Raw genomic sequence first — 27,985 nt, 5'->3', positions numbered from 1 at the left:
TAAAATGATGCGGGGATGATTTTTTAAACGCTCGGGCACAAAACAACATTTTCGAAGATTAAAGAAAAGCAGATTGGAAAATTCGCAGAGGGTTTTTAAAATCGTGCGTCTTGTGCCGAATCGAGAGTACATCTTGAGAGCGGCTTTTGTAAGTTTGAAACAAACTTAGAGCGCGGGAATCGATCTCATTAACGGCAAGAAAGTGAACCAAGGAAAGTTGCAGCCGAGTTTAATCGCCTCGTGAGAAATAATTTCAGGTAACGCGGCAAGAGACTTCGCGACATTGGTGACCCGTAAAGAGTAAAAAGCGCAATCGAGTAGCAGGTTCGTTAGTACTGAGCGATATAATGGGTCATTATCACAAAGTTATGTAGGTTACCCAGTCGATCTTTTTAACCACCGGTAGAAACCGGAGAGTTTTCACGACATTGTTCAGTTATATTATTTTTATTATAAAAACTTTAAGAAGAAAATTCTATTAATTTAATAAAATAGATCAGTTTGTTAATAGAAAATATGATTTGAGTGCAAATTTCGGAGTAGCATTCTATCGATTTAGTTTATTTTAACTTATTTAATTAAAATGTTATTAAAACGTAATCTTAATTAGTATGCTTGCTATTATTATAAATGTATTGTCGCCGCTTGAGCTTTATGATGAGATACAATGGTGACACCTGACGTAGTAGATCCTGATGGTTTTGCAAAGTTGATGTGTGTTCCATTAAATTGGCTGGCTAATGCTATGGAAGCGTGTCAGGGCATGGGGCCAGCTTATTTCCTTCAACCGAGTTATTAACCCAGAGACATTTAGTTTTCGTGTAAATTTCAATGAATAGTTCACCAGCTCCCATGATGCCTGTTACATTTATTATCAGCGTAATATATTTTACTATAAGTATTACACTCGATTTTTCTTACAAGAAAACGTTCTCTCGGACATAAAATGACATGCAAATGTTATTTAATAATGAAAATTCTGGTTATTAGTTTTGCGGAATATGACAGGAAACTCGTGAAGGAATTTCGGAACGAATAAATCCGTTTTGGTAAGCGGCGTTATTCCCGATTCTGTTTACGTTTCCTGCACCGGCATTCAACATCGACCAGCCGAGGGGCGGCCACCCTTCGACTGAAGTTCAAATAAATGCTAACCGCATTATATCCGTCACGTACCATTTTCGCCGCGTAAGTGAAATTGCGTAGGCCCCAACAGTATTACTTCGATGCCATTAGTTTGCACCGGCACAATAAGAAATTGCTAATCAATTTGATGGCTGTCGGCGTACATCGTTTGTCATTTGAATCGAATTATCGGGAGGGAGGCGGTAAAAAATTATATCTCATATGTATACACCCTCGTGCGTATCTGCCAATCGAATTTCGTGCGCTCGCGTTACTCGATATCATCCCGACAAATTTGTTTCATTTTTTTTACAAGCTCATCCATTCAATATCTAATCCGCGCGACTACTTAGGGGACTTTCTTCTGATCCTAGCTTCTTCCCAGATCACACTCTAAAGCCATTAACACTTAGCGAGCGATTCTACTTTGCATAAAATCGGGATGAGCGTATAAGCGCATGTCAGGGAGGAGAAGCCGCGCCGACGGCGTGAACAGTCGACGCGCAAGATCGATAACGCGCTCGCACCGATTTTATAATTCATGAATTCATAATTCGAGCATCGCTTCTCCTGCATCGTTCCGAAATGGCACCTATGCAGACACTTCTTGATCGGCGAGGCGTCTCTCTCGTAAAGCTTGTGCGAACCTTGGAGCTTTTATTGCTTACAAACGGCAGTAATTCACTCCGCCTGTGTCAGTACTTACGGCATCCTTGCCGATCGCAGGCAACAGCTGCGCCGGTACTGAACGCGGCGCGCTGCACTTTATTTTATTAGATTATTAATTAACAATTTCATTTATGCGGAGAGCAAGTCGACGATCGCCGGCAGGCCGTTTGTAACTTTAACCGTTAAAAGTAATAGGATCGACGGGAAGTTCGCAACGATTATAACTGATGATAATTGCTTCGCTTGTGAAATTCGATCGGTTTTAGCAGAGTATACGGCGAGCAATAATATTGAAATTTAATAACGAATAATGGAACGCACCGCGTAACGATGCAACGTGATAAAGGTGCCTTTTTAAACAACAATTCCAGGACGCCATGAACGAATAATTATAATTGCGATATCGAAATACGCATATTCGGAAACATCCGTTCTAATGATTTTCGCTGCAGCGCTCCGCAAACGAAGGAGACCTTAAATTTTTTTTATTCGTTACAAACAAGAGTCATAATTCGTTTTAGAACCGCTGTTTACGATCTATTTTTGTTCTCTCCCAGGAAATGGTCCCGACGCCACTAAATCCGCCGCATTTAGATATTCCCACGATTCATTCGCGTTTGCTCATAAAGTTCGATAGCCCGTGAAGCCTAGCAACTCTCCTTAGCTAGTTCTACTCTTTCTCTTTATCTTCGATGAAGCGAGCGGAATGTGGAAAGTCTTCGCCGTCGTCTAGTCTCGGAAGAATCGGAGCAATAATTATCTTGTTTTCCTTGCATTTTGTTCGATTAATTAACTCGAATGTTAGAAAAAAAAAATACTCGATGAGCACATTTTATATTATGCTTACTATTCACTTTACAAACCCGCGTTTCACTGTCATATATAATATTTATAATATATCCGATAATCGATGAAATTTCTGAAAGCAGCAACAAAGTATGGGTTTGCTAAGGCGTTGCCTTCTTTTCTATTCGCAGACACAGTAAGGTAAATTTTCATCGATCTGAGAGAAGAGACATTTCTGTTTCGTGAAATGTCTTGGGACAGTGACGCGTTCATTCAAGAGTGAACACGTATCGCGGCCTGTCACATTTGACCGGTGCGCTAGCAGCTGGAGGTGACAACTTATTTCTTTTGCGCCTTACTCACTGTTCTAGCTCGCCCTTTGTTCGATGAATAATATATGGCGATGGCTGTCTGCATTGTTTTGCGTATACTCAGACGTGTGCGCGATTGCGCACACGTATGCACTCTGGGCACCGGATGCTGCGCGTGCCCCCTCCGGCGTCTACGCGATTTCCCGCTACGTGTCCGCGTACATAACGACGTATCCGGCCTGCGCGAAAGGAACTTTGGCAAGTCTCGACGCTGACGATATCAAAAGCACCGACAACCACCAGATAGACGCGCTTCGCAGAAAATCCCTGTACAAAATTTTCGTCGTAACCCCGCTTTACGTGACGGACATGCATTGTTGTAGCATTAACGTGATATCTGTATTCTTCTGAACAGTAGAGCATTAAAACAGAAACATTGTGCATTATATGCGATACTTTAATAATTAAATTTTACTGTTTTAACGATTGCTTAAAATGGAATGATATATTTTTGTGACTAAAAGTCCTAAATTTGATGCAATTATTTACACATTAAATTTACACATTAAATCAACATAAAAATTATATTTTATCGAGTTTTACTTTGGAGAAGAGAAAGAAGAATAATATAGGCTTGTGCCTTAGCGCGAAAAAGATTTTCATCAGCTTGTTAATTTCTCTAAACAATCTTTTAAAGAATTATATTTTTTGCTTGACGTTACTTCGCGTACGGTGACACGTCTTCGTATATCTTCGTTAGTTTACACCAGTGCTACGTGACGTGACTTTGCGAATTATCCGAAACACAGAGTTGAATTCGGTACCTACGACAACGTTGAATTTTACAGCGGCAGTCTCGGATAAAACGAGATAAACTTCGTGCTGTTTCTTTTCTCGCCCTTCGCCGCTAGATTGCTTCCACCCTTCTTCTCCCATCGGCATCTAAAGAATTCATAAGATCCTAAGAAGCATCCCTTTTGCGGTAAACAATCGTAAAACACGATCCTCGTTTCTTTATTTTTAATTCGGGGAATACCTCGATTTGGCTCGCGGTGGAAGAATCGAAATATTCCTGTGGCAAAATTAAAAATATTTTCTCGCGTCTTGTAAACCGCACGCGGCTTTATAAAGCGAGAGAAGACGGCTTTTATAAAGAGAAGTTTAAATAAAATTACTATCTCGTATTCGTAATTATTAGCCGCAGAATTGCCATTGCTTACTACGACTGTTTTGCGATGACAAATTTAAATGATTGAAATAGATAAACGCAGAATAAAGACTTTTTTCAATTCATTAAGCTTGTATGCATTAACAGTATGCTGAAAAGTACCAAAGTTATTTTTACACCCGCATAAATAACTTTTTGTAAGCCAAATTGAACTGATAAAGCAGGCTTGTGAACTCTGGCAAAAGTTTTGGTATCAGTTTGATATATCACACAGATATATTTTTCAAAAGCACACTATTTTTTTTAAGGTTTTGTATCATTTTGATGTCTGCACCGTTTTTAATAATTTTATGTTTCAACGAGATACGTTAAGCCGATAGCAGAGTTTCTACATTTGAAAAATTTGTTTTATTAAATTACAATAATGGGGTTATGCTTTGTGTGGTTGCGCATATTTGTATTCACGCATATTTCCCCATTCTATTATTTAAAATGTTTTATTATTTAATTTTTATAGTATAAGATTTCCGTGTTTAATAATGAATAAAATAGGCTTGAAATTTTAGAATTTACATTTTTAATAAAAAAAAATATTTCTGAAATTGTAGAAATTCTTTGTCAAATAATGACAACAAAACGGTTGTAATTTTCTCTCGGCGTTGGTAATATCATATTATAGACAGGCGTACATTAACAATTAATGGTGGCAAAATAAATATTGGTTACAGGATTAACGGAATATCCAATATTATATTGATAATAAACTGTTGAAAGGAAGGACCATAATGCTATTGAGTGCAGATAATCAAATAGCTGCTCATTATTACGGTAGGGGCGCAATTGATCAATTATATCAGTGCTCGGAATTAGTCTGAACATTTCAGCCGATTTCCGTGGTATACGCCTCCTTTCCTCTCCTTACCGCGCGCGCCGCAGCCGCTAGGGCCAGCGCCGCCGAGCGTTAGGAGCGGCACTATCTGATTAGGTTCTATGAGTAGGTTCTTCTCCCTATTTATTAAAATTTAAAAAAATTTATTAAAATTTATTAAAAATAAATTTTTTTTTAAATTTATTAAGTGGAAATATTTCAATAGATTTCTACGTCACCCATGAGGTACTAATACTGACACGTTTTTCAAAAAGTGGTTTTTATCTACATTATTGCATCAATTGTTCATTCTCATAAAAGGCTAAGAAAATCTAATTAAGAAAATCTCTTTTACATATATATTTTTTTTTAAATTAAAAATTTATTTTTATCTTTAGTGGAATAGGTCTACGCGGGGGAAACCATTTAAAAAAAAACGCGTCAGCATTAGTATCTCATGGGTGACGTGGAAATCTATTGAAATATTTCCACTTAATAAATTTAAAAATAAAAAATTTATTTTTAATAAATTTTAATACATTTTTTAAAATTTTAATAAATAGGGAAAAGAACCCACTCATAATCAGATAGTGTCGCTCCTAACGCTCGGCGGCGCTGGCCTTAGCGGCTGCGGCGCGCGCGGTAAGGAGAGGAAAGGAGGCGTATACCACGGAAATCGGCTGAAATGTTCAGACTAATTCCGAGCACTGAATTATATAGTCGAGCATACGCGCACGACAAAGTATCCGCAGACAGATAGGTACAACATAGTCGTTGCTGCGGTCGCAATATAAATGTTTCTCTCTGCAACACAGTTGCGCTTCATAATTGTCCCTATTAATAAAACTTCACGACAACGAAGTAACATAATTTAACTTGATGCTGAATACCATTTCATTACGCGCGGCATATAATAACAAAGTCACCGGGGAACGATATACGAATGCTGCGTTCGTCGTTATCTCTAATAAATATTTCTCTATGGTAATATATTGTTTAGCTCTGTTTCCCTTTATGATGCAAATTTCAAGTGCTATTCAAAAATTCTATATGATCTCCGCGTAAATAAGCCGGATGCGCGCAACAGGGGCGATGCGGTACGAAGGAACGAGAAGGCTAACGTTTTTTGAATACGCGTAATGAAATGAGCATTCATTGTCACAGCGGGGATCCAATTGATCAATTAGATAATTGAGTTCAGAGCAAAGTGCCCGCAATCGGATGCATGGTGCTTGCAACCGTCCATGTAAAAGTGCAGCGATGAAGCACGATTGTGCATTTGTACGACAGCGGTCACTTCAGACTTCCCCATCCGGTCGTCGGGGATGAAGAACGGACCCGCGGCTCCCACGCGGATCGTCATACGCGATCGGCGATTAAAAGGATCGTCATCGGCTCTCTTGTCTGCCGGGAATATAATTCAGCTGGCCAATTCGATAGCGACGCCGCGCTGTCATTTTCGAGTACGAGCCCGTCCCGGCGCAACTCGCGAAGTGGCTTGGAGAGGATTAGCCCGTCGGTTCGATTCCATCGGATCTCCTCGTCGCTGAGTTCTAGATGTCACCGCCAGTAAGGTCGGCACCGTCGAAGATCGTCGGCGGAACGATGAAGGGATGTCGCGGCTCTCTCCTGTTCGTGCCATATACATCCGCGCTGTGTTTGTGGGAGATACTCGCGTCGTATATATTTCATTGGCATCCTCGGGACGAATCGAAGCCTCTGAGGCTTACTACAGTTCTCTCTGTTTAAAGAAGATCGCCCAACTTCCGAATCATTCTCACACTAATTGTATCTTATAGATTTTTTTCTTTCCTATTCGTATTATTTTTCCTGTCGTCAAAGAAGGAAATTTCATTCTGCATGTTATAATTTTATTAAGAATTAAACGCAATGTAGATTTAATCCCAGAAAATTCGGCGCTTAACGCAATAATCTCTTATGAAGATTTCAAAATGCTTCGCGTGATGAATTTCATAAAGTTACATTTAATCCTTTTATTAGTTACGCAATTTGCAAAATAACTGACAATATCGCAATATGAAATTCTCGTCGCGCATATTCCGCCGGCATTATTTCTCCCGCGTTATTCAGCTTTCGCAGAATAAGACGCGCGGGGGATCAACGCGCTCTCGCTCTCGTGGGTTCAACTTCACCCGAGAATAAATCGTCTGCGGGCGGCTGCGTGCTGTCTTCCCAATTATAAAAGCTATTATGAATTTGCCGGGCAATTTGGCGGCTTTGAAAACGTGCCGTGCGTACGCGATATACCTCGGCGACGCGGAATATCGAAATACCGGGGCTTACGCGGGGTCTTGTGTGAGTGGTGACTTCCTCCTGCAATTGCAAAGCGGCAAAAATAAGAAACGCGTGTAAAGCGCGCGAGCGCGAGGCATTAACGATCCGTTGAGAGAGACAATGGCGCGTCCCGCTACAGCGTCGAGAATATTTATCTTCGTACTCGCCCATTTGACACCCGATACCTCTTGACACCGACACGTCGCGTAAAGAATTACCGGCGCCTCCGCTCGGGCACCGTCTGCTTCGAATCGCCGTACATTTTTCTGAACGACCCGGCGTGAAGTCTCCTGAAAGACTAGTCGCGCACCTGCTAAACGCGACTATCGTTCCCTGTAGATAATCTCGACGAAAATGGTACCACTTTTCACCTTTCTGATGTTGCTCGATAAACCGGACGTGTGTTGATAAATAGTAAACAGCGTGCGAACATGATCGTTCAATATAAAAGCAGGTTGAATTACACGCGATAAATGTTTACGATAAAAAAGAACTTGCGAAGAAATATTGCATTTGTTCGAAATTTTTGTGATTTATCTTTTTCAAGAACAAAAACGGCTATTATCATTTATACCGCTGCTATAGACGGGCGGACCGAGATTTATTTGTACGAATTTTACGACCTGGATTTTAATGCTCGGATAAAATGACGGTAGATTAAAGGATCACGCGGCTCAGCTGGCGATTAATATCTTCGAGAAGCTCACACTATGTGAGACTAAGCCTCTTAATTCTCAGCCATTTTATGTTACAAGGCGTAATTGATTCTTCCCGTCTTTCTTTTTTCTACGTTGTAAACACTCGCTCGTTTATCCGTTTAATTTCTCACGAAGCAGCTTTGGCGTGTATTGTAATCGTCCTGACCCGGGAGCGTCGACCGATCGATAAAATGTGGTGTACGAAATTGACCTCAGAGCATAGTTGCTGTAAAGCTTATCCCCCTCATAATTCAGAGTCCTAGGCGAATTTCAAGTACCGCGGCACAAATTGTGCTCACGTCGTACATTATGCGTCGAACCCCGTGATTTCGCAGCTCCCTACGTCTCTCACGCACCCACACGCACAGAATTCCAGGAGCACGCGATTGTTAAACCCTACGCTTGGCATCCGGTCCGTAAAGTTCCGCCGTGGCCGACGTCAGGGATGGATTTACTTCGTCGGTCGACGCAGTTACCTACTAGCCTGCGGCTACAACAAACCCCGCTTTATCGCGGCGACAACCGCCAGAATATATTGTCACGGTTGAACCCGCCGCTCAAATTTCCCCTCTAAGCGGGTAATCACAATTATTACCGCGATGAGAGGCAGTCGCATTAGTACAATTTTTATCTCAAAAGCACAGTGCAACGAAAACAATCATTACAAGCGAAAATTCAGAGAAAGAATCGTGTGCGCACTTTTTTTTAATAAAATAACACGTGCATGAGTCAATTACAATTTAGTCAAAATGTTGAAGACAATAGTAAAAATTGAACTTTTTGCATTTTATATTATTTATTTAGCAAGATGTAATTGTGTGCATAATTTTTGATATATAATACGGCTTTCATGGCTTGAAATATTATTAATTTTTAATGCAAATCACCACTTATCGAAATTGCATTTAGAATAATGAATATAATGCTACATCTTTTTCGTATTATCGCCTTCAGCCCGCAGATTTTGTTAAATGCAAACGAAGTAACGCAATTCTGCTTGAAGCCAGTAATTTTTCGTGCCGATGTTTTCTTTTTTTCGACACGCGGTAATGTATGCGCGTCCCTGCACAAAGGTGCGCGCACTCCGCCAACTTCATAAGTGGTAGGTGAACACCTAATCGAGGTCCAAATTAGAGCGGGCGATAACCGCGGCGCCAGTGCGGAACACGACATGGCACAAAGGCACTCTTTCGCCTACCCCTTGCGTAGGATTCCGACCGTAATTTCGGATGTGATGCAGCAATATTTTCAGGGGCGAAACATATTTGCCGTCGCCGACGTTTACGCGGCAACGCCTTGATGGATGAGAAACAATAATGACGGCGATTAGGGGTTTCGTGGAAAACGCATTAGCGGACCCACTTTGAGCACATTCTTATCCAGGTAAAAGTACTCGATCATGACTTATTATTTCCGCAGCTAAATTTTCTCAACGATCTTCTGTCCGCACATTTCTGATATATCGTGTTTCAAACACACTATTATGCATTTAGACTATAAAATTATTTAATCTCCGCAAAACATGATACTTGTTGCGTCAAATGTGGATAAATTGTGCGAGATATATTATAATTGAGAATATTCTGCATTTGTAAAATGCTCACATTTATCATTATAATGTGGATAAATTTGTAATTCATCAAATTTATTATTAGCTTTTTCATGAAGCGTAAAGATACTTCTCAAACATACCTGCTCCAACAAATCAATGAAAGTAATGAGATAAGTAAAGCGATGAAGCAATCTCGCGAAATGGTATTATAGACGAAAACATGTATAAGCAAAATAGATGCTTTTATGCGTCTAAGCTTTAAGACGCAAGACTGACTAGACAAAATACGAACTTGCTGAAAGGAGAGTCTATACACAAAGAGGAAGAGCAGTGAAGGGGGGAGGGGGGAGGGGGGAGGGGAGGGGAAGAGGCACGAGCCTCTTCCTCGACTTTACATTACGTTTTCTCGAAAGAAAATGGTTGGACGGATGAGGAGATGTAGAGGAAAGAGAGAGAGAGGGGGTCGGACGATGGAGCGTAAAGCAGCGTGTCGAGGGCAAATTAAAGAGGAGCTCGCGAAAAAAGAAAAAAGGGGAGGGCGGGACGGCAGGGGAGATGCGCTCTCACCCTCGAGTCATTAAAAACGCGGTCGTCGTTCTGGCCATTAGAATGACAAATGACGTCGTTGACGGTGCCAAATTAGTGCGATGAAAGGACGACAGACACTACGAAAGCCCAGCATGACGTGACCTGTACGCGAGTACGTTAAGGTAGTTTGTAAAATCTCTAAAACGATGATTTACCGTTCATATTCGCGTGTGCCAGCTATTAAAACGGGAACAATTACTGTCATTGTAAATTAATTTAGTTTGTGATGAAATTATTAATATTAATATTAAAGTAAGAGTAATGTCATTCAATTACGATTTAATCAAATTGCTAAAGAAAAGAGTAAAAACGGCATATCTTTCTCTCTCTCTCACACACACACACATTAAAAATTTTTAATTTAGTGACGTGGTATAATTTGTAATATAATATAAAACGCTTTTGTACCTTGAAATCTGTTGCTATCATAAATATAATGTAATTTATTTTTTATGTAATTTATATAACGTAATTTAATTTAATATCAAAAAATTTACTTGTAGAATGATAAATCACTGCAGAAAATAGCTCATAAACCGATTTAGTAGATCCCAGTTGGTTTCAAATATGCAGTGTTTCCTATTTTCAATGTATATTCATTTATTAAGATTAAAGAATATTTATGAACGCTCGAGAGGTTTCCAATTAAGTGCAGTAGCCATTGGATTATTCTGCAATTACCCGAATAATTGGCTCTCTGGCCGAATATTCACTGTAGTCTGAGAATTCTTTATTGATTCTTTTTTGAACAATATATGATGATGCATGAATAATTTTCGAAATTAATTAAAATAACTATTCCAAACTGATTACCCTATAATCAAGATCGTTATGCACGTACAATATACTGCAATTTTTTTAAAATATCAAAGAAAAGAATTATTATTATAAATATTATATTTTTGCGTTCAGGACATTTTGGAAAAGGACGGAAATAGAATGATTATTCCAAGGTTATGAAATAATTCCATACATCCATTTTCGCTTCACTAAAAGTTTTATTTCGTTTGTCGGTCAGTCAGCCCGACGCATCTGTGTATGACTGTGTATGCATGTGTGTGTGTGTGTGTGTGTTGTTTTTGTTTGTTGTATGTGGGTGTGTTTGTGTGTGAATGTCTGTATGCGTTTACGTTACATCTTCGATACTCGTAGTTGCCTACGTCGCAATTAATACAATATAATATGTATAGTTTTGTTTTTTATCTATCTCGATAGCATACAAAAGGATACAGGCACACAAATATCAAATATGCATCCGGTACTCGTTATGCTATTGATCAATATAATTACACTCACAATGGTACCGCCCCTGCACTCGTCGTTTACGCTATATAATACAGATATATACAAATGGTCGCTCCCGCGCATCGGCGGGCGTATTTATAATACGTTTACATATATGTATGTATAAATTACAGTCGCTATATACATCGAGAGATTATGCGGCGCGTTAATACCATCGGGGTGGCGGAAAGTTTCCTATTATCGCTTGTGCTTAATCTATGATAAACCATCGTCGTCGTCGTCGTACCTGCTCAACGCGCGCTTTCTTCGACTTTCTATGTGCAGCACACGTACAGCCAGACGCGAGGCATTGCACGATCGATCGATCTTGTATACACAGTGTCCGCTCTCGACGGGTTTCTTGTGCAGAAATCATGCATGAACGAGCTCAAACGAATCAATCAAGATTTCCACAAATCAAACGAACTTAAACAATCAGAATTTGTACCCAAAAATCGAATTATATCTTTAAAAAAATTGCAATGTAAAGTCTTAATGATCTTGTCATGTGCGTTAAACTTTTTGACATGCGTATAATGAGAGAAACTAAATATTTATTTATTTTAATTTATTTAACAAAAACTGCCCTCTGTTTAATTAGAGGAGAATCATATATCGATCGGATTTTTGTACGATTTCTTTCGACACGATTCGTACCAACTGCGACGAACCCGCAGGCATAATGTAACTCCGCAAGTCAATCGATCAAACGACTTCAGGTTGGCTCGTTTCTTTTTTTTTTCCTTACGCTTTCGTAGAGTCGCATGTACGCACTTACATGTCGTCGTATAAAAGATGGGCCAGTTCCCCTTTTTCCGCCCGTCGTGCGGTCCCCGTCCAACCGGAGCTTCTTCCCGCATTTCTCATGTCAGATAGAAAAAGGGTTGCATGCGTGATTTATGCCCGAGACTTTTCCCCCGGTCGCACCGGCTGCGCCGTGTTCCTGCACATTGTACTATACGTACCGATGCAGAACCAATCGTGTCGTATCTCGGTTATATCGGTAGTCTGCGCCTGTATCGTTGTATATCGTTCCAGACGTGGCGGCCGGAAGAAAACTTACGACTGGCGGGGGGGGGGGGGTGCATCGGGGGGGCAAGAAACTTGTACGGTGCCCAGACAGTGCTATCTCGTTTCGATACTGCGAAAACGCCCGATAAGAATTAACCGTGCAGCGCGGGCGCGATCCGCGAGAGCGAATCTCCTTTTACCGCTCCGAGATTATTAACGTTTCTCGCTGCTGACGAGAATAATTCGAAATTACGACCATGTCCAATCTGACTCCTAGGAGGTAGATAATGGCATCCGGTTCTGCTCGAACTAGTTCTAGCGGATCGGCCAGCACTAGATGCCATTATTTACGTCTTCGAGGGGTACCCCAAGGGGTCTTTGTACGTTAGAGGCTCTCAAAGGCCCGGACGATCTGCACGCATTGTCTTCAGCGCTCGCCATTCTCACCGTTAAGTTGCTTTCGATTAGATCGCAGCATAGTAAATTATGACAGAATTTTTCTTTTTGATTTCAGAGTAATTTAATTGAGAAAAACTTGTGACGGGTTTTAAACGCGTGTGCGGAAAAAAATAAAAATAAAAAAAAAATATATATATATATATATTAAAGAGAATGTTAAAGTATGAAGTAAAAGAATATAAAAAGATATTTATGAGAAGTTAAAAAAGTTTACGGATGGTTAATAACTGCGTTGTAACGGTAAGATACTAACTGATACGCATTGTCAGTTGTTGCGGTTTTGCAGCGTACGAGAGATATAAGATATCGTACGAAGCACGCTGTGAGCAGGTACGAAAGTGTCTTCTTTCGTCATCTTTATCGTTCTCTTCGTCGGGGAGGAGGTCTCCCTTAACTCGCGCAACTTTCTTTCCTTTTTTTTTTTTGTAGAAACTAACTTTCCGCTATCTCGTTATCTTTCTCTCGCTCTTATAGATTACTGACTTAACTCATCTCCGACGTGCGTCGAGCACACGTGCACGCTCAGCGCTCGCTTGAGACAAATTGACGATTATTGCCAGAAGCGGACTGTTAGCGGCTGGAAGTGCGGGAGGTTTCAAGGTACTTGAATTTTCCGTGTCGCGGTAACGATAGCTCGGTCGAATCGATCACGGCGCCGCTGAGCGAGAAAATTATCGGGAGCCGTCGACGAAGAGGAAACTCGGCGAAACACGAACGCGCCGATGTTACGCCTTGAAACACGGCGAAATCGTAGATCGAGCTCTCGCGGACCTTGAAGGCGACTCGGACTATTTCGTCGTTCGTCCGCTGTACGCCCTATTACGATAACGATAACCGCTTGTACGTGATATCTCTCTCTCTCTTTCTCCCGCCCCCCTTAAAAGACGATGATTATTATTGCGACGAAATTATTTGCTCGGTGCCCCTCAACTTAAGGCGCTTGAAGAAAGTGTGTGTGTTTATGTGGTACGAGGTCCCTAACGGTTAATATTTACACTCGAGAAGCGTTCGAAGCTGTCATTCTTAGTTTTCTCTTTAATTTAATATCCTACGTGGCGACGATATCGATTAAACACTAAATATACATAGCAATGTACCCAATCGTTGTAGACGCTACGCGCCGCTCTTGCCGCGAAAGGGCGCGACCTGCGCGGGGGAGAGACGCTCGATTAAATTTCTCCTCGACGAGAGAGCCAGACTGTCTCGCGCTTAATCGAAAAAACGATACGCGCGAACGCCGCTCGTTCAGTTATTCGGGTAAAAATAGCGGAATGTCAATCAGCATCGCCGTTCCGGCCCCGGGACGCGCGCGTATCGCGAGAGCGTGTTTTTCCCGGGGAAGAGCGACGCCGGAGAGACTCGGTCAGTTGAAATGAGAGAAAAATTGAGCTTAATAGATTACGAGCGGTAATCGAGGAAAGTGCAGCGGTCAATGGACGACCGAATAATCGCACGGGAAACGCTATTTAAACGGCTCGCGGTAAAAGCGCCGAACGAGCCTTAAATTTCATGCCACGTTCCACGTCAGATATTTAAACCGGTAATAAATTTTGCAGCGCACACAGGTGCGCAGCCATCGCCGTTCTTCGACCTAGGAGGAGAGGGATGGGGGAGTCGCTGCACTTTACGGCTGCTCTTTCAGGACGAAATTCTAGAGAAGGAGCTCCACCGCGCAAGGCACGCTTAAGCATATAACGTGTCTATATATATGTGTTACACGCGAGAGCCGGGCTCTTTTTCGTTATATCACAATGTGGTCGAGGGTCTCTCTCTCTCTCTCTCTCTCTCTCTCTCTCTCTCTCTCTCTCTCTCTCTCTCTCTCTCTCTCTCTCTCTCTCTCTCTCTCTCTCTCTCTCTCTCTCTCTCTCTCTCTCTCTCTCTCTCTCTCTCTCTCTCTCTCTCTCTCTCTCTCTCTCTCTCTCTCTCTCTCTCTCTCTCTCTCTCTCTCTCTCTCTCTCTCTCTCTCTCTCTCTCTCTCTCTCTCTCTCTCTCTCTCTCTCTCTCTCTCTCTCTCTCTCTCTCTCTCTCTCTCTCTCTCTCTCTCTCTCTCTCTCTCTCTCTCTCTCTCTCTCTCTCTCTCTCTCTCTCTCTCTCTCTCTCTCTCTCTCTCTCTCTCTCTCTCTCTCTCTCTCTCTCTCTCTCTCTCTCTCTCTCTCTCTCTCTCTCTCTCTCTCTCTCTCTCTCTCTCTCTCTCTCTCTCTCTCTCTCTCTCTCTCTCTCTCTCTCTCTCTCTCTCTCTCTCTCTCTCTCTCTCTCTCTCTCTCTCTCTCTCTCTCTCTCTCTCTCTCTCTCTCTCTCTCTCTCTCTCTCTCTCTCTCTCTCTCTCTCTCTCTCTCTCTCTCTCTCTCTCTCTCTCTCTCTCTCTCTCTCTCTCTCTCTCTCTCTCTCTCTCTCTCTCTCTCTCTCTCTCTCTCTCTCTCTCTCTCTCTCTCTCTCTCTTTCTTTCTCATCTTTACGCGCCCGATATCGCGAATGTCTCTACACGCTTTGTTCAATTACGTACACATGTAGTTATTGTTGTCTCATCCCTGTATTGTCGGTTCCTTACGCTGGTTAATTTCTCGATTTTCCTCGTTGCATGAAGGCGATGTCGGTAGAGATAGAGAAATAAAGTTGGGCTTATACAATCTATTATATGCTTTTAAAATTCGTCGTACGTACGATAATACGTATTTTTTTTTAATATATATATATCTATATATATATATTCACTTTTTCCGTATGTATATATCGTATGTATATATATGTATATATAAATTAAAGATTCGTCACGGGGCGTTGTGTACGCGACAATAAATAATACCACGCGCGCATTGCGCAGTCAGGATACTGAATTATTTATGTGACGTCAGTCTTGTGTGAGGTGGGATCGAAGCTCGCTACCGTTCGCTCTTTTAAATATCGTCACGTCGATCTCGCCGCGGCTTTTCTCCCCTCCTTCCATCTCTCTTTCGATGTCAAGCGCCGCGGCGCCTGACGTTCGTTCGAACGCGCGAATAATTGAAACGCCCGCTTATTCTATCAAGCTGGTAATTAATTATCTTTTTGAGCCGACGTAACGATTGTGCCATCGGATAAATATCTCATCCGACGTTCGATCGTTTTTTTTTTTTTTTCTTTCCTTCGCGCGTGTCTCTCCTGGATCGATAGCGAGCTCGATCTTGTTGCACATGCGCGCCGAACAGACCAAATCATTAACGTGACTCTTCCTGGAAATTCGCCCGCACGGCGTTGACGTGTGTGTACATTCCTCGTAGCGATTGCACATCGTTTACCTTCGCCATTCTGAGAGACCGACGGACGGAAGTGGCATTTCGCAACGTCACAAGTTACATTTCGTTCGCGAAATTCCGCTCCAAGTGTAGAGAAAACTTGGCAGTGTGTGCTGAAACGTGAAAGATGCTGAGACTTGATTTTTAGCGGATGATTCGGAAAAACTGCGAACGCGCTTCCGAGAGCATCGAGCAGTTACTTGCGTATTCTCGGTGCTGTCAGCTTTCGTGGCTGGTTTCGCGGACGAATCTCGGGAAGAGCCACTTCTGCGCGAGGTCACTTTACCGTCAAAATGATATGCCAATTTAATACAACTTCGATTACGCGATGCGCCTAATAGGAAATAGATCAAACCTCCCTAAAAGACCGTGTTCGAGGTCACGCAGGTATGCTCGAAAATTCATCGATGGCAGTGCTCGTCGAGAAGAGAGTGGTTTCACGACGGACGCGACCGCGCCGCGATCGCGTCGTTTTTTTTTTCTCGCGCTAAACTCGAGGGGGAAAAATATCGTCGTTGTAACAAGCAGGATTACGATCCCTTTCGCCGCGCGGTCGCTCGCAGCGTTTACTCCGAAATATACAACGTGTTATTTTTGCTACCGGCCTTTACCTCGAAATTAACAACGCGCGTGTTCTCACGGTGTTCTGACGGCGCCAGCTCTGTTTCGCTCCGCTCCACACTCGCCTTCTTCCTCTCCAACGGGCGTAAAAATTGTGAAAACGCGCAGATGGCGCGGAATGTGTGGAATGATATGAAAGCGAGAGTATTATTTGTCAATTATGAGCTTTAGGATGCACGAAGTGTGATATTACAAAAGTTAATGAGTTACACCCGTTGGACGAGTAAGAGATGGAGCGAGATTTTTCGCTTGAAAGTGAACCGATGCCGGAGGGTTCACTCGATCACGCGGTTTCACTGCTTGCAGTAACGAAGAATCTATCATACCTTCGATCCATTCGCCTTCCATGAATATCCTGCAGGCTGTAAGAAGTTCTTACGCGTATCTGTGCAAGGAGTGCTCGCGGCGCTTACTTCCTCTGCGCTCGCAAACTGGTTCCGGACTCGGTGGATTCGAGTACGTCAGATTGCTGGAGCCCCGAGGGGGTGGCGCGCTCATAGGGGGCGGAGGCGGCGGGAAAAAGCTCTGCAAGCACGCCTAATGCATCGGAAAAGCACATGAAATGTTGACGCCTTCGTGTCCGATGAGCGTTTCGTATAATCAGAGATAAAATATTTTCGCGCTCCAAAAATATCTCAAGTGAAAGAGCGCAGTTTCTGCTTTTAATTTATTAGATTTTTAATAATTACGACGAGAGTGTTATATTATTTTTTCTTTGAAAAAATTCAATAAAAAATGAAAGACTCAAGTTGTATTATATTAAACAGATATAAAGGGTTAAAGAAAGATTTTAATTTATCTCAATGCAATCGAGAAATATTTTGTATCTTACCTTTGCGCTGCCCCTGGAGGACGATTTTGAGAACACGCTATCCTGATCGCTGCTTACACTAGGCACGGGCATTGGTACTGCATAGTCATAAGTGGCATCTGTACAGCAAAAAAGTATTTTCTCTTACTTTATAATGCGAAATATTTATTACTGCGCATCGTTTGACAAAAACTCAACGCGTCTCAAAACAAGCTTCTTTATTCAATAAAACTTTGCATGTTCTATGTTGATTAGCTCATAAAGAAATCCTATCACAAGAACTATTTGTATAAGAAAATCTGTGTTTTGCGCAAAGGCCATAAAATATTTCACGGACCTAGAAGTATTTAATCGAATCGCGTCGAGCGATTGATAAATCGATATTTTGTCAAGCAGCGTGTTTACTAAATTTGACCATAATAATTTATACGAAATTTGTGGTTGAACACAAATTGCATATTGATGCAACGAGTTATTAAACTAAGTAACGCGGCACAGTCCGACGGTTGTTTAGCTGCTTCGTGTTTGTATTCCAAAGCATTACGGACGCGCTGAAGAAGTTCAAGGAGCTTGACTCACCAGACTGTTCGACGTTGTCGTGGAGATCCTTGTTGTCTATAACAACCGTGCTGTATCCGTAGTACGCCGCATGAGGAGAGGCCCGATACTTGTTCTCGTGGAAGGGTTCCTGGTATTCGTCGAGTCTGACATCGCCCAAAAGACGATCATTGAGCTCGCGCGGCAGGGTCGTGAGCTTCGTGCCGGCGTACCGGTCGTCGAGTTCCTCGACTCTGTAGGTCATCAAGGAGGGGTCCTTCTCCGTGGTGCCGTACGCGGATTCCGGCGACAGATGCTGATGATTGCCCGACGGGATCGCACTCTTGGTGCCCAGAGGACTGGCAAAGTTCTTTCGCTGTCTGTGACGCGTGACTATTAGGAATATGACGACCGCCATCAGCAGAATTACAACGGTCAAGACGCCGACGATCACAGCCATGTAAGTCGAATCGTCCTGCTTAGCCACCGGAACTTCGGCCAGCAAGGGATTGTTGTCTCGGGTGAAAACTTTCTCCCGATTTTGCGGAGTTTCGGTCGTGCGCGGTACTTCTGGGGTAAAGTTGCCGTGAGCAATGTCTGTAACATGATAGAAACACGTGCTTCTGGATACGGCAGATTTTCGTACTAATTGTCACCGTCATAGAAAAGCGACAATTACGATAAGTTATGTAAATTCGCATTTTTACGCAAATTATAAATGCAGATGATATTGATCAATATCTCTTTCTGAAATGATAGAGCAAAAATAATATGTAATTTTGTTATTCCTTCTTTTATATCGCCAATCATCGGAAAAAAGTTCTGAACATTACGATCTTCCCAGAGAAATCGCCTCTGGTTACGTGCGATTTGATAGGCGTGTCATCGCGATTACGAACTTTCCCTTCGAACTGCGAAGGCAAATCGTGGAAGTGAGGAAAATTGCCGAAGCCGTGCGTTACTACTCACCGGAGTCAAAGGTGATCTCGCTGATCATAATCCATCGCGAGGCGAAGCTGAATCTCAGCTTGACGAACTTGCCGATCCGATGGTGCAGCTTGATCGTGATATTTCTCGAGTACTCGAAGATCCTGTCCTCCATGTAAGAGTACACGATCGGATCACCCGTGTAGTACCTGCCGCCGATGCTGAACATGACGGCAACCTCGGAAAATACCTGAGACGTAGAAAAAAAAAAAAAAAAACGAAATACAAAACGTGCTCGCACAAATGTATTGCCGTGAAGCGTTTTGCTACGAGGATCGCTATTCCGCGCTATCGAGCTTGATTACCGCAGACAATTCGATCCATCGGATAAAGCGTTATGTGTTCAGAGCTACCATGCGGAATTAATTTGATCGGAAGCATACCACAGGTACTCGATTACTCCCGCGTAATCAGTATTATCGCCGTTATTACCATCGGTAACAGATAACTAGTTAACGGCGCATCGGGATGACATCGACGGTTTCGATAATACGACGTATCTCACGGGCGCGTTCCGAGCGAGCGAGGACGCGTGGAATGCTAATTTCATCCCTCGAAGGCGCAAGACAATTCGGCGTAGGGAATCCAAGGCGAGAGCCATGTGAAGCGGGCGAAAGACGGAGAGAGAGAGAGAGAGAGAGAGAGAGAGAGGGAGAGAGAGAGAGAGGGAGAGGAAGAGAGAGAGCGCGCGCGCAAGAGAGAACCGTAGCACAGAACTAAGACAGCGTAGGAGTTAGGCATGAAGATTACAAAGCCGAGATTATCTAACTCCCTTAGACCCAAAGACGGGGGCGTATGGATTTTCGACGTACTGAAGCCTACCGCCCGCGGATGCGTTAGGAGAATGAGGAAGTCGACGCGGAGGAAGCGGCAGCCGCGAAGCCGTGAAGAGAAGGCGTTGCGGGGCGGTTGGTAGGTAGTTGGCGATGCTTTGAAGCGCTGTCTTTCGAGAGACGTGTCCTATCCGCACGAGCGAGCGAGCGAGCGAGCGCGCGCGCGCGCTTGTTAATAGGAGAGGTCGTTTAGAGGTAGCTTCTGCCACTCCACAGCCCCATTCGCCGAACTGCCGACTTGCCAGACTGTCGGTATTGTATTTGAATACGTGGCGTATCTATTCTCTCTCTCTCTCGATCGTTGCTTGCTGCCATTGTACGACACGGGGGGAGAAGGAGAGAGAGAGAGAGAGTTCTTGATACCCGTCTCCGTCCAATTCCCTCGGGTCTTCACTACTCTCTCCTTTCGTCTCCGTTCCGTGAAAGCCTCCCCGCTGCTCTTCCCCTTCGCAAATCGCCGCGGCTGTATTCTCAGCCTCGACTGCCGGTTCGTTGCCGGTTTTGCCCCATGGTTCTTCAGCGCGCTCGATCGTGGGCGTACAATCGGTCTCGAGCCGGGTAATGAGGCGCTCCATTCAGATAAATCTTGATACCGGTAGAAGGGTGTTTCGCGGCCCATTATATGGGGATTCCCGCACGATGGGGCGCAAAATCTTCGCGGATAACTGGCGCGCGTATTAAGTTTCGTAACTTTCGCGGCAAGGAAGTTGCGTGACTGTTGACACTGCGTATATTAACTGCCTTCATCCGCACGAGCCTATGTAATTGCGAATTTGCACAGCGTAATTTAATTAGCTTGTTAATTTTTTCACATTCTCTTTCTTATTAAATTCATTTCGAGTCATTTTTCAGACGCAAAAAATTAACCGTAAGCGATACTTGGTCGTTAAATCCGTAATGTTTCGGTCTGAATGGAGTGAGATAAGTATTTCGATACATTTCCTTGGATTTACACCCGCCGCTGTGGGTAGCGGGCCGTCTGGCTGGAATAAATCTCGATACCGGCAACCGAAGCCTTATCTCGCTTAAGGTGTAGGTAGATGTTGATTCTAAACTAGGCATTCTTTTTTTCGGCGTTACACCCAACGTCTAATTAATTCCAATAATTTACTATCGGCCGGCGCAAAGGAACGGTATAATTTACTTATCAAAGTGACCCGACAAGTGCTGCGACTCACAAATTATTTTCAATTGGCCCCGTTTAGTTTTTATCAGCGCGGCCGGAAAGCTTTCTTGGAATTACGCTCCGCTATCTCGAGTATCTAAGTGCCGAATTATTTTATTAAACTCGCTACCGTTACAGCCGAGTGTTCAGCGAGCCATTATGTAAACACTCAGGCGTAAAAAGACCGTGGGGGCGAAAAATTTTCACGGAAAAACTGACGTCTCCTGGCAAAAGCCACCGCCGCCGCGCCGCCGCTTGAAGTGAAACGCAACCCGCGCGAGGTCGTTTCCTTTTTCTCCTTCCGTCCGTTTCAGCCAAACCCAGGGGCTAACCGTTGTTGCGCCTCGTTACCCATCCTACGTCCGACCTTGACTCCAACGTGAAAACTGGATTTCATGCCGTACTCCTCAACCCCACAGTTTCTTTCCACTTTTTTTTTATTCTCCGGGTGTGGATTAAAGGCTGGCGGAGGATCTTCGCGCACATTTCGTGCGTGTGTATGTGTGCGCCGCGACTGTCCATCTTGCCTTTTTGCGTCTTTTTCCCCGTCCTCTGCCAGCCGCCTGCTTTATTCAGCAGCGTTTCGTTCTCACCGGCAAGTCACTGCCACGAGGCATTCCAATTTCCTTTCCATACCGTACGCGTATCCGTTTATAGTTTTTCTCGCTTATTATCGTGCAAATACGGTCGTCACGGTTATCTCGCTAGTCGGACTTTATAGTGAGATATGACAAATGAACGCACGGAGTTGAAGACAGATATCTCGAGATATCTCGAGATACACCATCAATCACAAATCAATTTTAAGCACACTTTTTGGTATTTTTAAAGTCATCAAAATGCGTGAAAAAAACTTATGCGAGCAAAATATTATGTTCACATAAAAATTTAGGTCTATACTTGTTAGATTGATTCGTGCGCGTGATGGATTTGTAAATGAATCTTTTTCTTTACAGTAAAACGTGAAATATTAGACGAATCTTACCTGCACGTCCTTGGTGAACTGATTGTTGCAGTAGATGTGAACAGCCGAGAATTCCCGGACGTCATCGAATTCGAATTTGATCTCGAGCGGATGTCCGGATCGTGTGTCATTCTTCCAGCCGACCCATCCCTGATTTCTGTCCAAGCTGTCGTAAAAGCACGTCTTGAAGGTGTCCGGTCCCTTCATGCCGTCGGTCAGTTGCCCCAAACCACGGACGAGTTGTCCGTCCCAATGACCATCGTAAGTCGTGTCGAAGAACTCGCAACTGTTGCGCTTGTCACCTTGCGGCATCGAGTAGGAGACGATGCCGTCCTTCCACGGGCAGCCGTATATTTCGACGCGCATGCAAACAGTGCGACGATGGTAGCTGTAGGGTACGAAACGAATTTTGCTCGCCCAGAGCGGTGATTTCAATTCGTGCTTCGACTCCAGATAGGTGTTGCTGTTACCTTGAATGACCTGCACAAACGAAATATTGGAAATTGGCTTCAAGATTTTCGAGAAAAGTATTTAAGCTGCGTTAATTTTTTCTAAATATCTGACAAGTTGAATATCGAAACGCATAATGGAGAATCATATTGATTTGCAGACGTGCAAACCGTTTCCGAGATATCATTCGTAGGCGACATATATAGATATGTATAACAAATTGTGATTGGCAGAACGAAATATAATATGATGCGTTTAAATGATACCATTCATGCTGTACGTCGTGTTCACTTATCAGCTAATAGATAGACACAAGATACCGTTCCGCGACGTCGGCCTGACGCACAAGATGAATCAGCGTCCGTGCAACATCTTGACTCTTGCCTCATTTACGGACATTCAGCCGGCGCGATAGCAAAATTTTTCGCCGGCCCGCAATATAAATTGCGCCACGCCGCGCAACGTAGTATTTCTGCGCAGCGTGATTTCAGGCTTGGCGCGCGCTCTCTCACATAGAACAAGGCTCGTTCTATTCGATCGGTCGACCACGAGCGACGGTCGAAACGTATATATCGTCGGCGAGGATCGGGAATTTCTCGGACGGCGTCGTCGAGGGAAGAGGCCCTTCCGAACAAAGGACCTCTTACTTTCCACTTATGAGCTCGCCGGCGCCTCTCGACTCTCGCTCGCGCGGAGATTCTCACGTATGGCCGGTTACGTGACCGTGTAACCATCACCGCATTGTGATCCCGACAGGTGCGAAACAGTTCTTTATTTTACCCTTTACACGCTTATTTTTTCTTCCCTATTGTACCCGTAGACATTAACTGACGTTCGTTGGATCACGGTTCTACGGCATCGTGATTTTAATCAATTTAATACGCTTAACTGATTCTACACGCAATACGCGTCACGATTAAATTTAATTACAGGCAATCATCTTGCTGTAAGCAAATATTTATAGATAACTCCTTGAAGCAATTCCGTGGAACTGACTTGTGCGGTCGTCAAAGTAGGCGCGATACATGTTACTTGATGAATGAAACATGTCTAAAGCGTTCAATTTTTTAACAGCTGAATCAAATTTTCTATTACAATATGCATAATCATCCGTAATATTCGATAACAAACCGTTCGAGTAGCTTTACATTCATGTTTTATTTACATTTTTATTTTTTTCTGTTTACTATAGAAATAAATTCACAATTGCGATGGGAAACGTGTTTAGAGATGATTCTCGCGACCGCGCGAACTGGCACGTTCCGCGCTGGATGGCGCGATAATTGGGGCCGGTAGCTGACACCGTTTTATTTGCGCCGCGACACGGTACCTGATGTTTAGCACATTGAAACGGACGATACTAAGGCGCCGGACGGGCAAATACAATGAACCGACACGTGAGAAATTTTCTGCGACGGAACCGCATCGTGGGCGTTTCCGGAGACTGACAGTTACGTGTGTAGCTTTGCAGAGTGTGCGTAATAGCATCCTGTTTCTCCTCAAATGTGTGAAGAGCACGAGCGACTTTTGCACATTGGAAAACGGTTATGTTAATGAGATTAAAATTTACCATGAATATTTAAATATTAAAAATTAAATATTAACGAAAAGAAGAATATACAGACTACATTTTTTTCTAAATTATGCTATTCTTTTGCATATTTAAAGAAATTTTCCTTTGAAGTATTCAGCTTTGTTAAAAAATATATTAAATATCTTGTGTATCGCGATTTATATGTAGGGACTTGGTAGAAACGACAGCGAAATAATTAATAAAAGTATAAGTATATTTTAGAATAATTACAAGGATGTGTTCACTAGCCGACGGACGAACGAGAACTCTGTCTCCGTGGCTCGCATCGGCGGTCAGCCTCATGTTTTTCGCTAAGTCATTTAGCTCGTCTTTCGTATCGAGAGGCGTTTATTGTTTATCAACTGTCTTATATCGGCTAATGTTTTGAAACGCCGATGTCTCGCTCGACCTAACCGTCTCGTTTTCTAACATTCGCAAATGTGATATTTTACTTCTACATATATATCACGCATTCTTATTTTTATATCTCAAATTTCCCATACTCGTGTGTCGTGACGCCACGCGACGCGACTGACTGACTGCGTTATCGAATCTTTTTACGAAGATGACTCACGATTCGGCGGTCGGTTCGCATACAGTTTCCGATGCCCAGTGCGGCGAATCTTGATTCTCGAAAGTCCCGCGGCACCGAGCGAGGAGACCAAATTACGACGGCATTTACGAGCCGTTGAGATGTACGCCAAGAAAAATAAGTAATCTTGATATTTATCTTCGCACCCACGCGCGTCGCAGCGACCGACCCGAGTAGAGCGGTCTGCTTTGTCGTGAAAGACTTTCCTTAAGCATCGCCGCGCCGAGGCGAACGATCGTCTCTCAAATTATTCCTCGACCGCGGTTTCTTCGTCATTTTTTGTCGTAGGCGAATTCCAACGGGCGGCTGGAAATGGTCGAAGGCGTGGTGGGGAACCAACGCCCATTTTATGTTAATGGTTGGTATGCGTTGCTCTTGGATCAGTCGCGGTAAGCCGCTACCGTTGGTAGGTGAACGTTTTAGAGGCGGCGTTGATGGCTGTGTGTCGTCGGGGAAGATCATGAGGAAAAAGACATCTTGCGGCTTAATTTAAATGGGAACGCCCGATGGGTGGTGCCGGGGCGATTATGCGGATTTATATATATATGTATTACTGTGATTCGTGCCGATGCCTATTAATACCGTAGATTGAAGAATGCATAAATAATAATGTATGATTTACACTTTTATTCGGGTTATTCGAGAGAATTATTTTATTTTACGACTAATTTTAATAATTGTCGCATCTCCAAGATCATCGGTCGTAAATTATAGGCGATGACAGCCGTGTGGTTTCTGCCGTCGACATCGTCCGCATCGGGTTGTTACGAAAGATTATGCCTCGGATAAGCCGAGTGTCTTTGTGTAATTAAGCGAGGGACAGCGCACAGCGGGGGAAAAGACACAAATTTCTGCAGGTTTGTCCCATTGGTGTTTTCTGGGTGGCCTCTTCCATTCGAACAGATACTTGTATCGCGCTACGAGCGAATTGTACGCGATATGCAAATGTCGCAAAATGAAGGATATTTTTCAGGCACTGTCTCTTTTTTCTATCAAGAGGCTATATATTACTTAAGTCGTTGGCAAAATGTAAATGCTATGTAAACCAGTAAAAATTCTCATGCATAGAATAAAAATTTCATAATAAAATAACTAAGTCTTTTAGGTACTTTCATCATCTTTTTTTGTGTCACAAAATGTCTTCACATTATTGTAATGATTCTTTACGCTTCTATAAAAAAATTGTAAGACTTATGATTTTGGTTATAAAATATTTTTCGCGTATTTCAAAACGAAATTTGCATCAAGTACTTTTAATATTTTGCTATGTATCTCAAAATACTATTTTATTCATAATCAAAACATGAATATCAGTACATGCTGGTACCAGCATAATTTTTAATGACTAGTTTTACATTACACTATTATCAGACATAAATATTAATGCGCTGGGACAAATTTAAGAAGTTGCGATATCATTTCATGCGCAATATTTTCAATATCTCGTACGCGATGGTACCTTAAAGTGTATTTGCTCGTTCGTTCTGAAGAGTATGCGGACGGAAATGTCGGAGATATACGTAGCCTCCGCGTGTCAGGGAAAATATAGATACGCAAAGGCAAGTCGCAATTCGCAGCTGCATGCAAATGCAGCTCGAGGCCACGTTCCTTCAGGTTCGACCTTCGTCAGATGTGTGCGCCACCGAAGAATTCGCGTATTCAGGCAAGTATGCCTATGTAGGTGAGCTGGAATCGTCTGACCCGCGTGCACACTTCTCCCTTCCCGCATTTTATTGATCCGCCCTCCCATACAAATAAGCTCGTAGCCGGTCTGATAACTCTCAAGGAAAGTTACCTCAAGGCGCTCGCACTCTCTTTCTTTTTGTCGGTTTCGGAAATCGATGACATTCCGGCGCGAGTTGTCACACACTCGAGGTGTGTTTTGCGCGAGTTAAAACGCGAGCCAAAACGCGAACCAGACATGCGTTAAATGAGCACGTGCCGCGCGCTGACATGAGTAATTTTACGAGGCGCCCAGACGTTTCCTTAATTTCGACGCACGGCACGCCGGTTGGCTTGGCGAATTACGCAAAGATTTACGGATTGTTCGAACGTACGTTCCGGCTATCTCGCTCGGCTCTTACCGTTTTCGTAAATCGCCGAAATTCACACAACTGCGAAGCTTATTTTCGCCGAGCGAGTAAATCGTCGGTAATATGTGATTACTGCGGGTGACGCTAATTAAAGAGACTCGGGTTCACGGTTACCGGTATATGTGTATAAATTGCATCACGCGCAAGCTCTCCAGCGCGGCGTATTACATTGGAGATTTACGTCTTGTTAACGTCACGCTTTAGTTACTGCCCGCGGTCGCTCGGCGGACCCGCGGACACTGCTACAAATCATTCTCAATAATCCGCGCGCGCTCGACTTTATGCGTATTGCCCGCGCGACTAAATTTAACCGCGTGACTTCGCCGGTAACCTACGCCTCGCGCACAGCGGAATCGCCGTGACCGCTGTATCGAATGAAATCGCCCGGCCAGAGTGTCTTTCTACACCGCGCTGCTCGATCCGCTCGATTAAATCGATCGTGGCAAATCGCGGCAGTCGGGTATCTGGGGCAGCGTATTATGCATAATAAATTTCGCGGTCTTGTCACTGCACGCATGACAAATCTTTGCACGTTTGCAAACCGCTACTTGTATCTATAAATACATCGATTACGCCATTCTATGTCGCGCTATTTCAAGACACCCCTGACCTCGGCGACTACTTTCATCGTTTTCAATAATTGTCCTAGACGGACCTTATATCCGTCCGTGGCGCTATCACCGCCGATCATTACTCGTATATAAAGGCAGCATAAAATGATAGGAGTAGAGCTATAAAGACTCACCTCCTCGCCGTTAAAGCTCTTGTAGCGCACCCACTTTCCCGGCTTCGGTCTCCAGTATTCGAGCAGGTACGCCTCCGAATACTCGACGCCCTGGCCGTTACCGAAGCGACCCTGAGTGTTGGTCGCCGTGATCATGTGCACCGTGTGAAGATCGATTTCCAGCCACTCGCGCGGCTCCGTCGTGATCTGCTGCTTCGGACACCAGGCACCTCCGTGGCTCTCCTGCCTCAGTCTGGAAGGATAAATATTTGCTCTGGGATTACGGACCTTTTATTTTCCCTTTCCCGCTTTCTTATCGCGCTACGATCGCCGTGGGGGAAAGAGAGAGCCTCTCCGGGGAATCCCTCGTGAAAAGGAAAATAGTCGTCAGCGCGCGCGCGCGAACCATTTCCGTGAACTTCCGCGCGATGCTTTTATGGATTCATACATTTTTATCTGCATGTAAATTCGAGAGGTTCACCATATTCCGATTCATGATATTCTTCGTTTATAGTTTTTTTTTTTCGCGCGGAAAGTTTCACGAGAATA

At 43.5% G+C, this 27,985-nt stretch overlaps 1 protein-coding gene across 5 annotated transcripts in view; it reads right to left on the bottom strand.

The window, feature by feature from the left end:
- Positions 1 to 15,126: 15,126 nt before the first annotated feature.
- The window catches only part of LOC105668540 (discoidin domain-containing receptor 2-like), a 190,689-nt gene continuing 177,830 nt past the window's right edge, over positions 15,127 to 27,985 (bottom strand). For 4 of the 5 annotated variants that reach the window (XM_012360978.2, XM_012360981.2, XM_067348012.1 and 1 more), the window contains 6 exons: positions 27,458 to 27,689; positions 22,026 to 22,484; positions 19,025 to 19,232; positions 18,098 to 18,652; positions 17,540 to 17,637; positions 15,127 to 17,244 (listed from right to left, as the gene is read on the bottom strand). In XM_012360978.2, coding sequence (XP_012216401.1) covers positions 17,083 to 17,244; positions 17,540 to 17,637; positions 18,098 to 18,652; positions 19,025 to 19,232; positions 22,026 to 22,484; positions 27,458 to 27,689 — 1,714 coding nt within the window. In that variant the 3' untranslated portion in view covers positions 15,127 to 17,082. The remainder of the gene's footprint in view (positions 17,245 to 17,539; positions 17,638 to 18,097; positions 18,653 to 19,024; positions 19,233 to 22,025; positions 22,485 to 27,457; positions 27,690 to 27,985) is intronic. The other variant, XM_012360979.2, reaches the window with a different exon arrangement.

Source organism: Linepithema humile, chromosome 1 (genome assembly GCF_040581485.1).
Source record: "Linepithema humile isolate Giens D197 chromosome 1, Lhum_UNIL_v1.0, whole genome shotgun sequence".
Classification (NCBI taxonomy): Eukaryota; Metazoa; Arthropoda; class Insecta; order Hymenoptera; family Formicidae; genus Linepithema; species Linepithema humile.
This window is presented reverse-complemented; position numbering and strand designations above follow the sequence as displayed.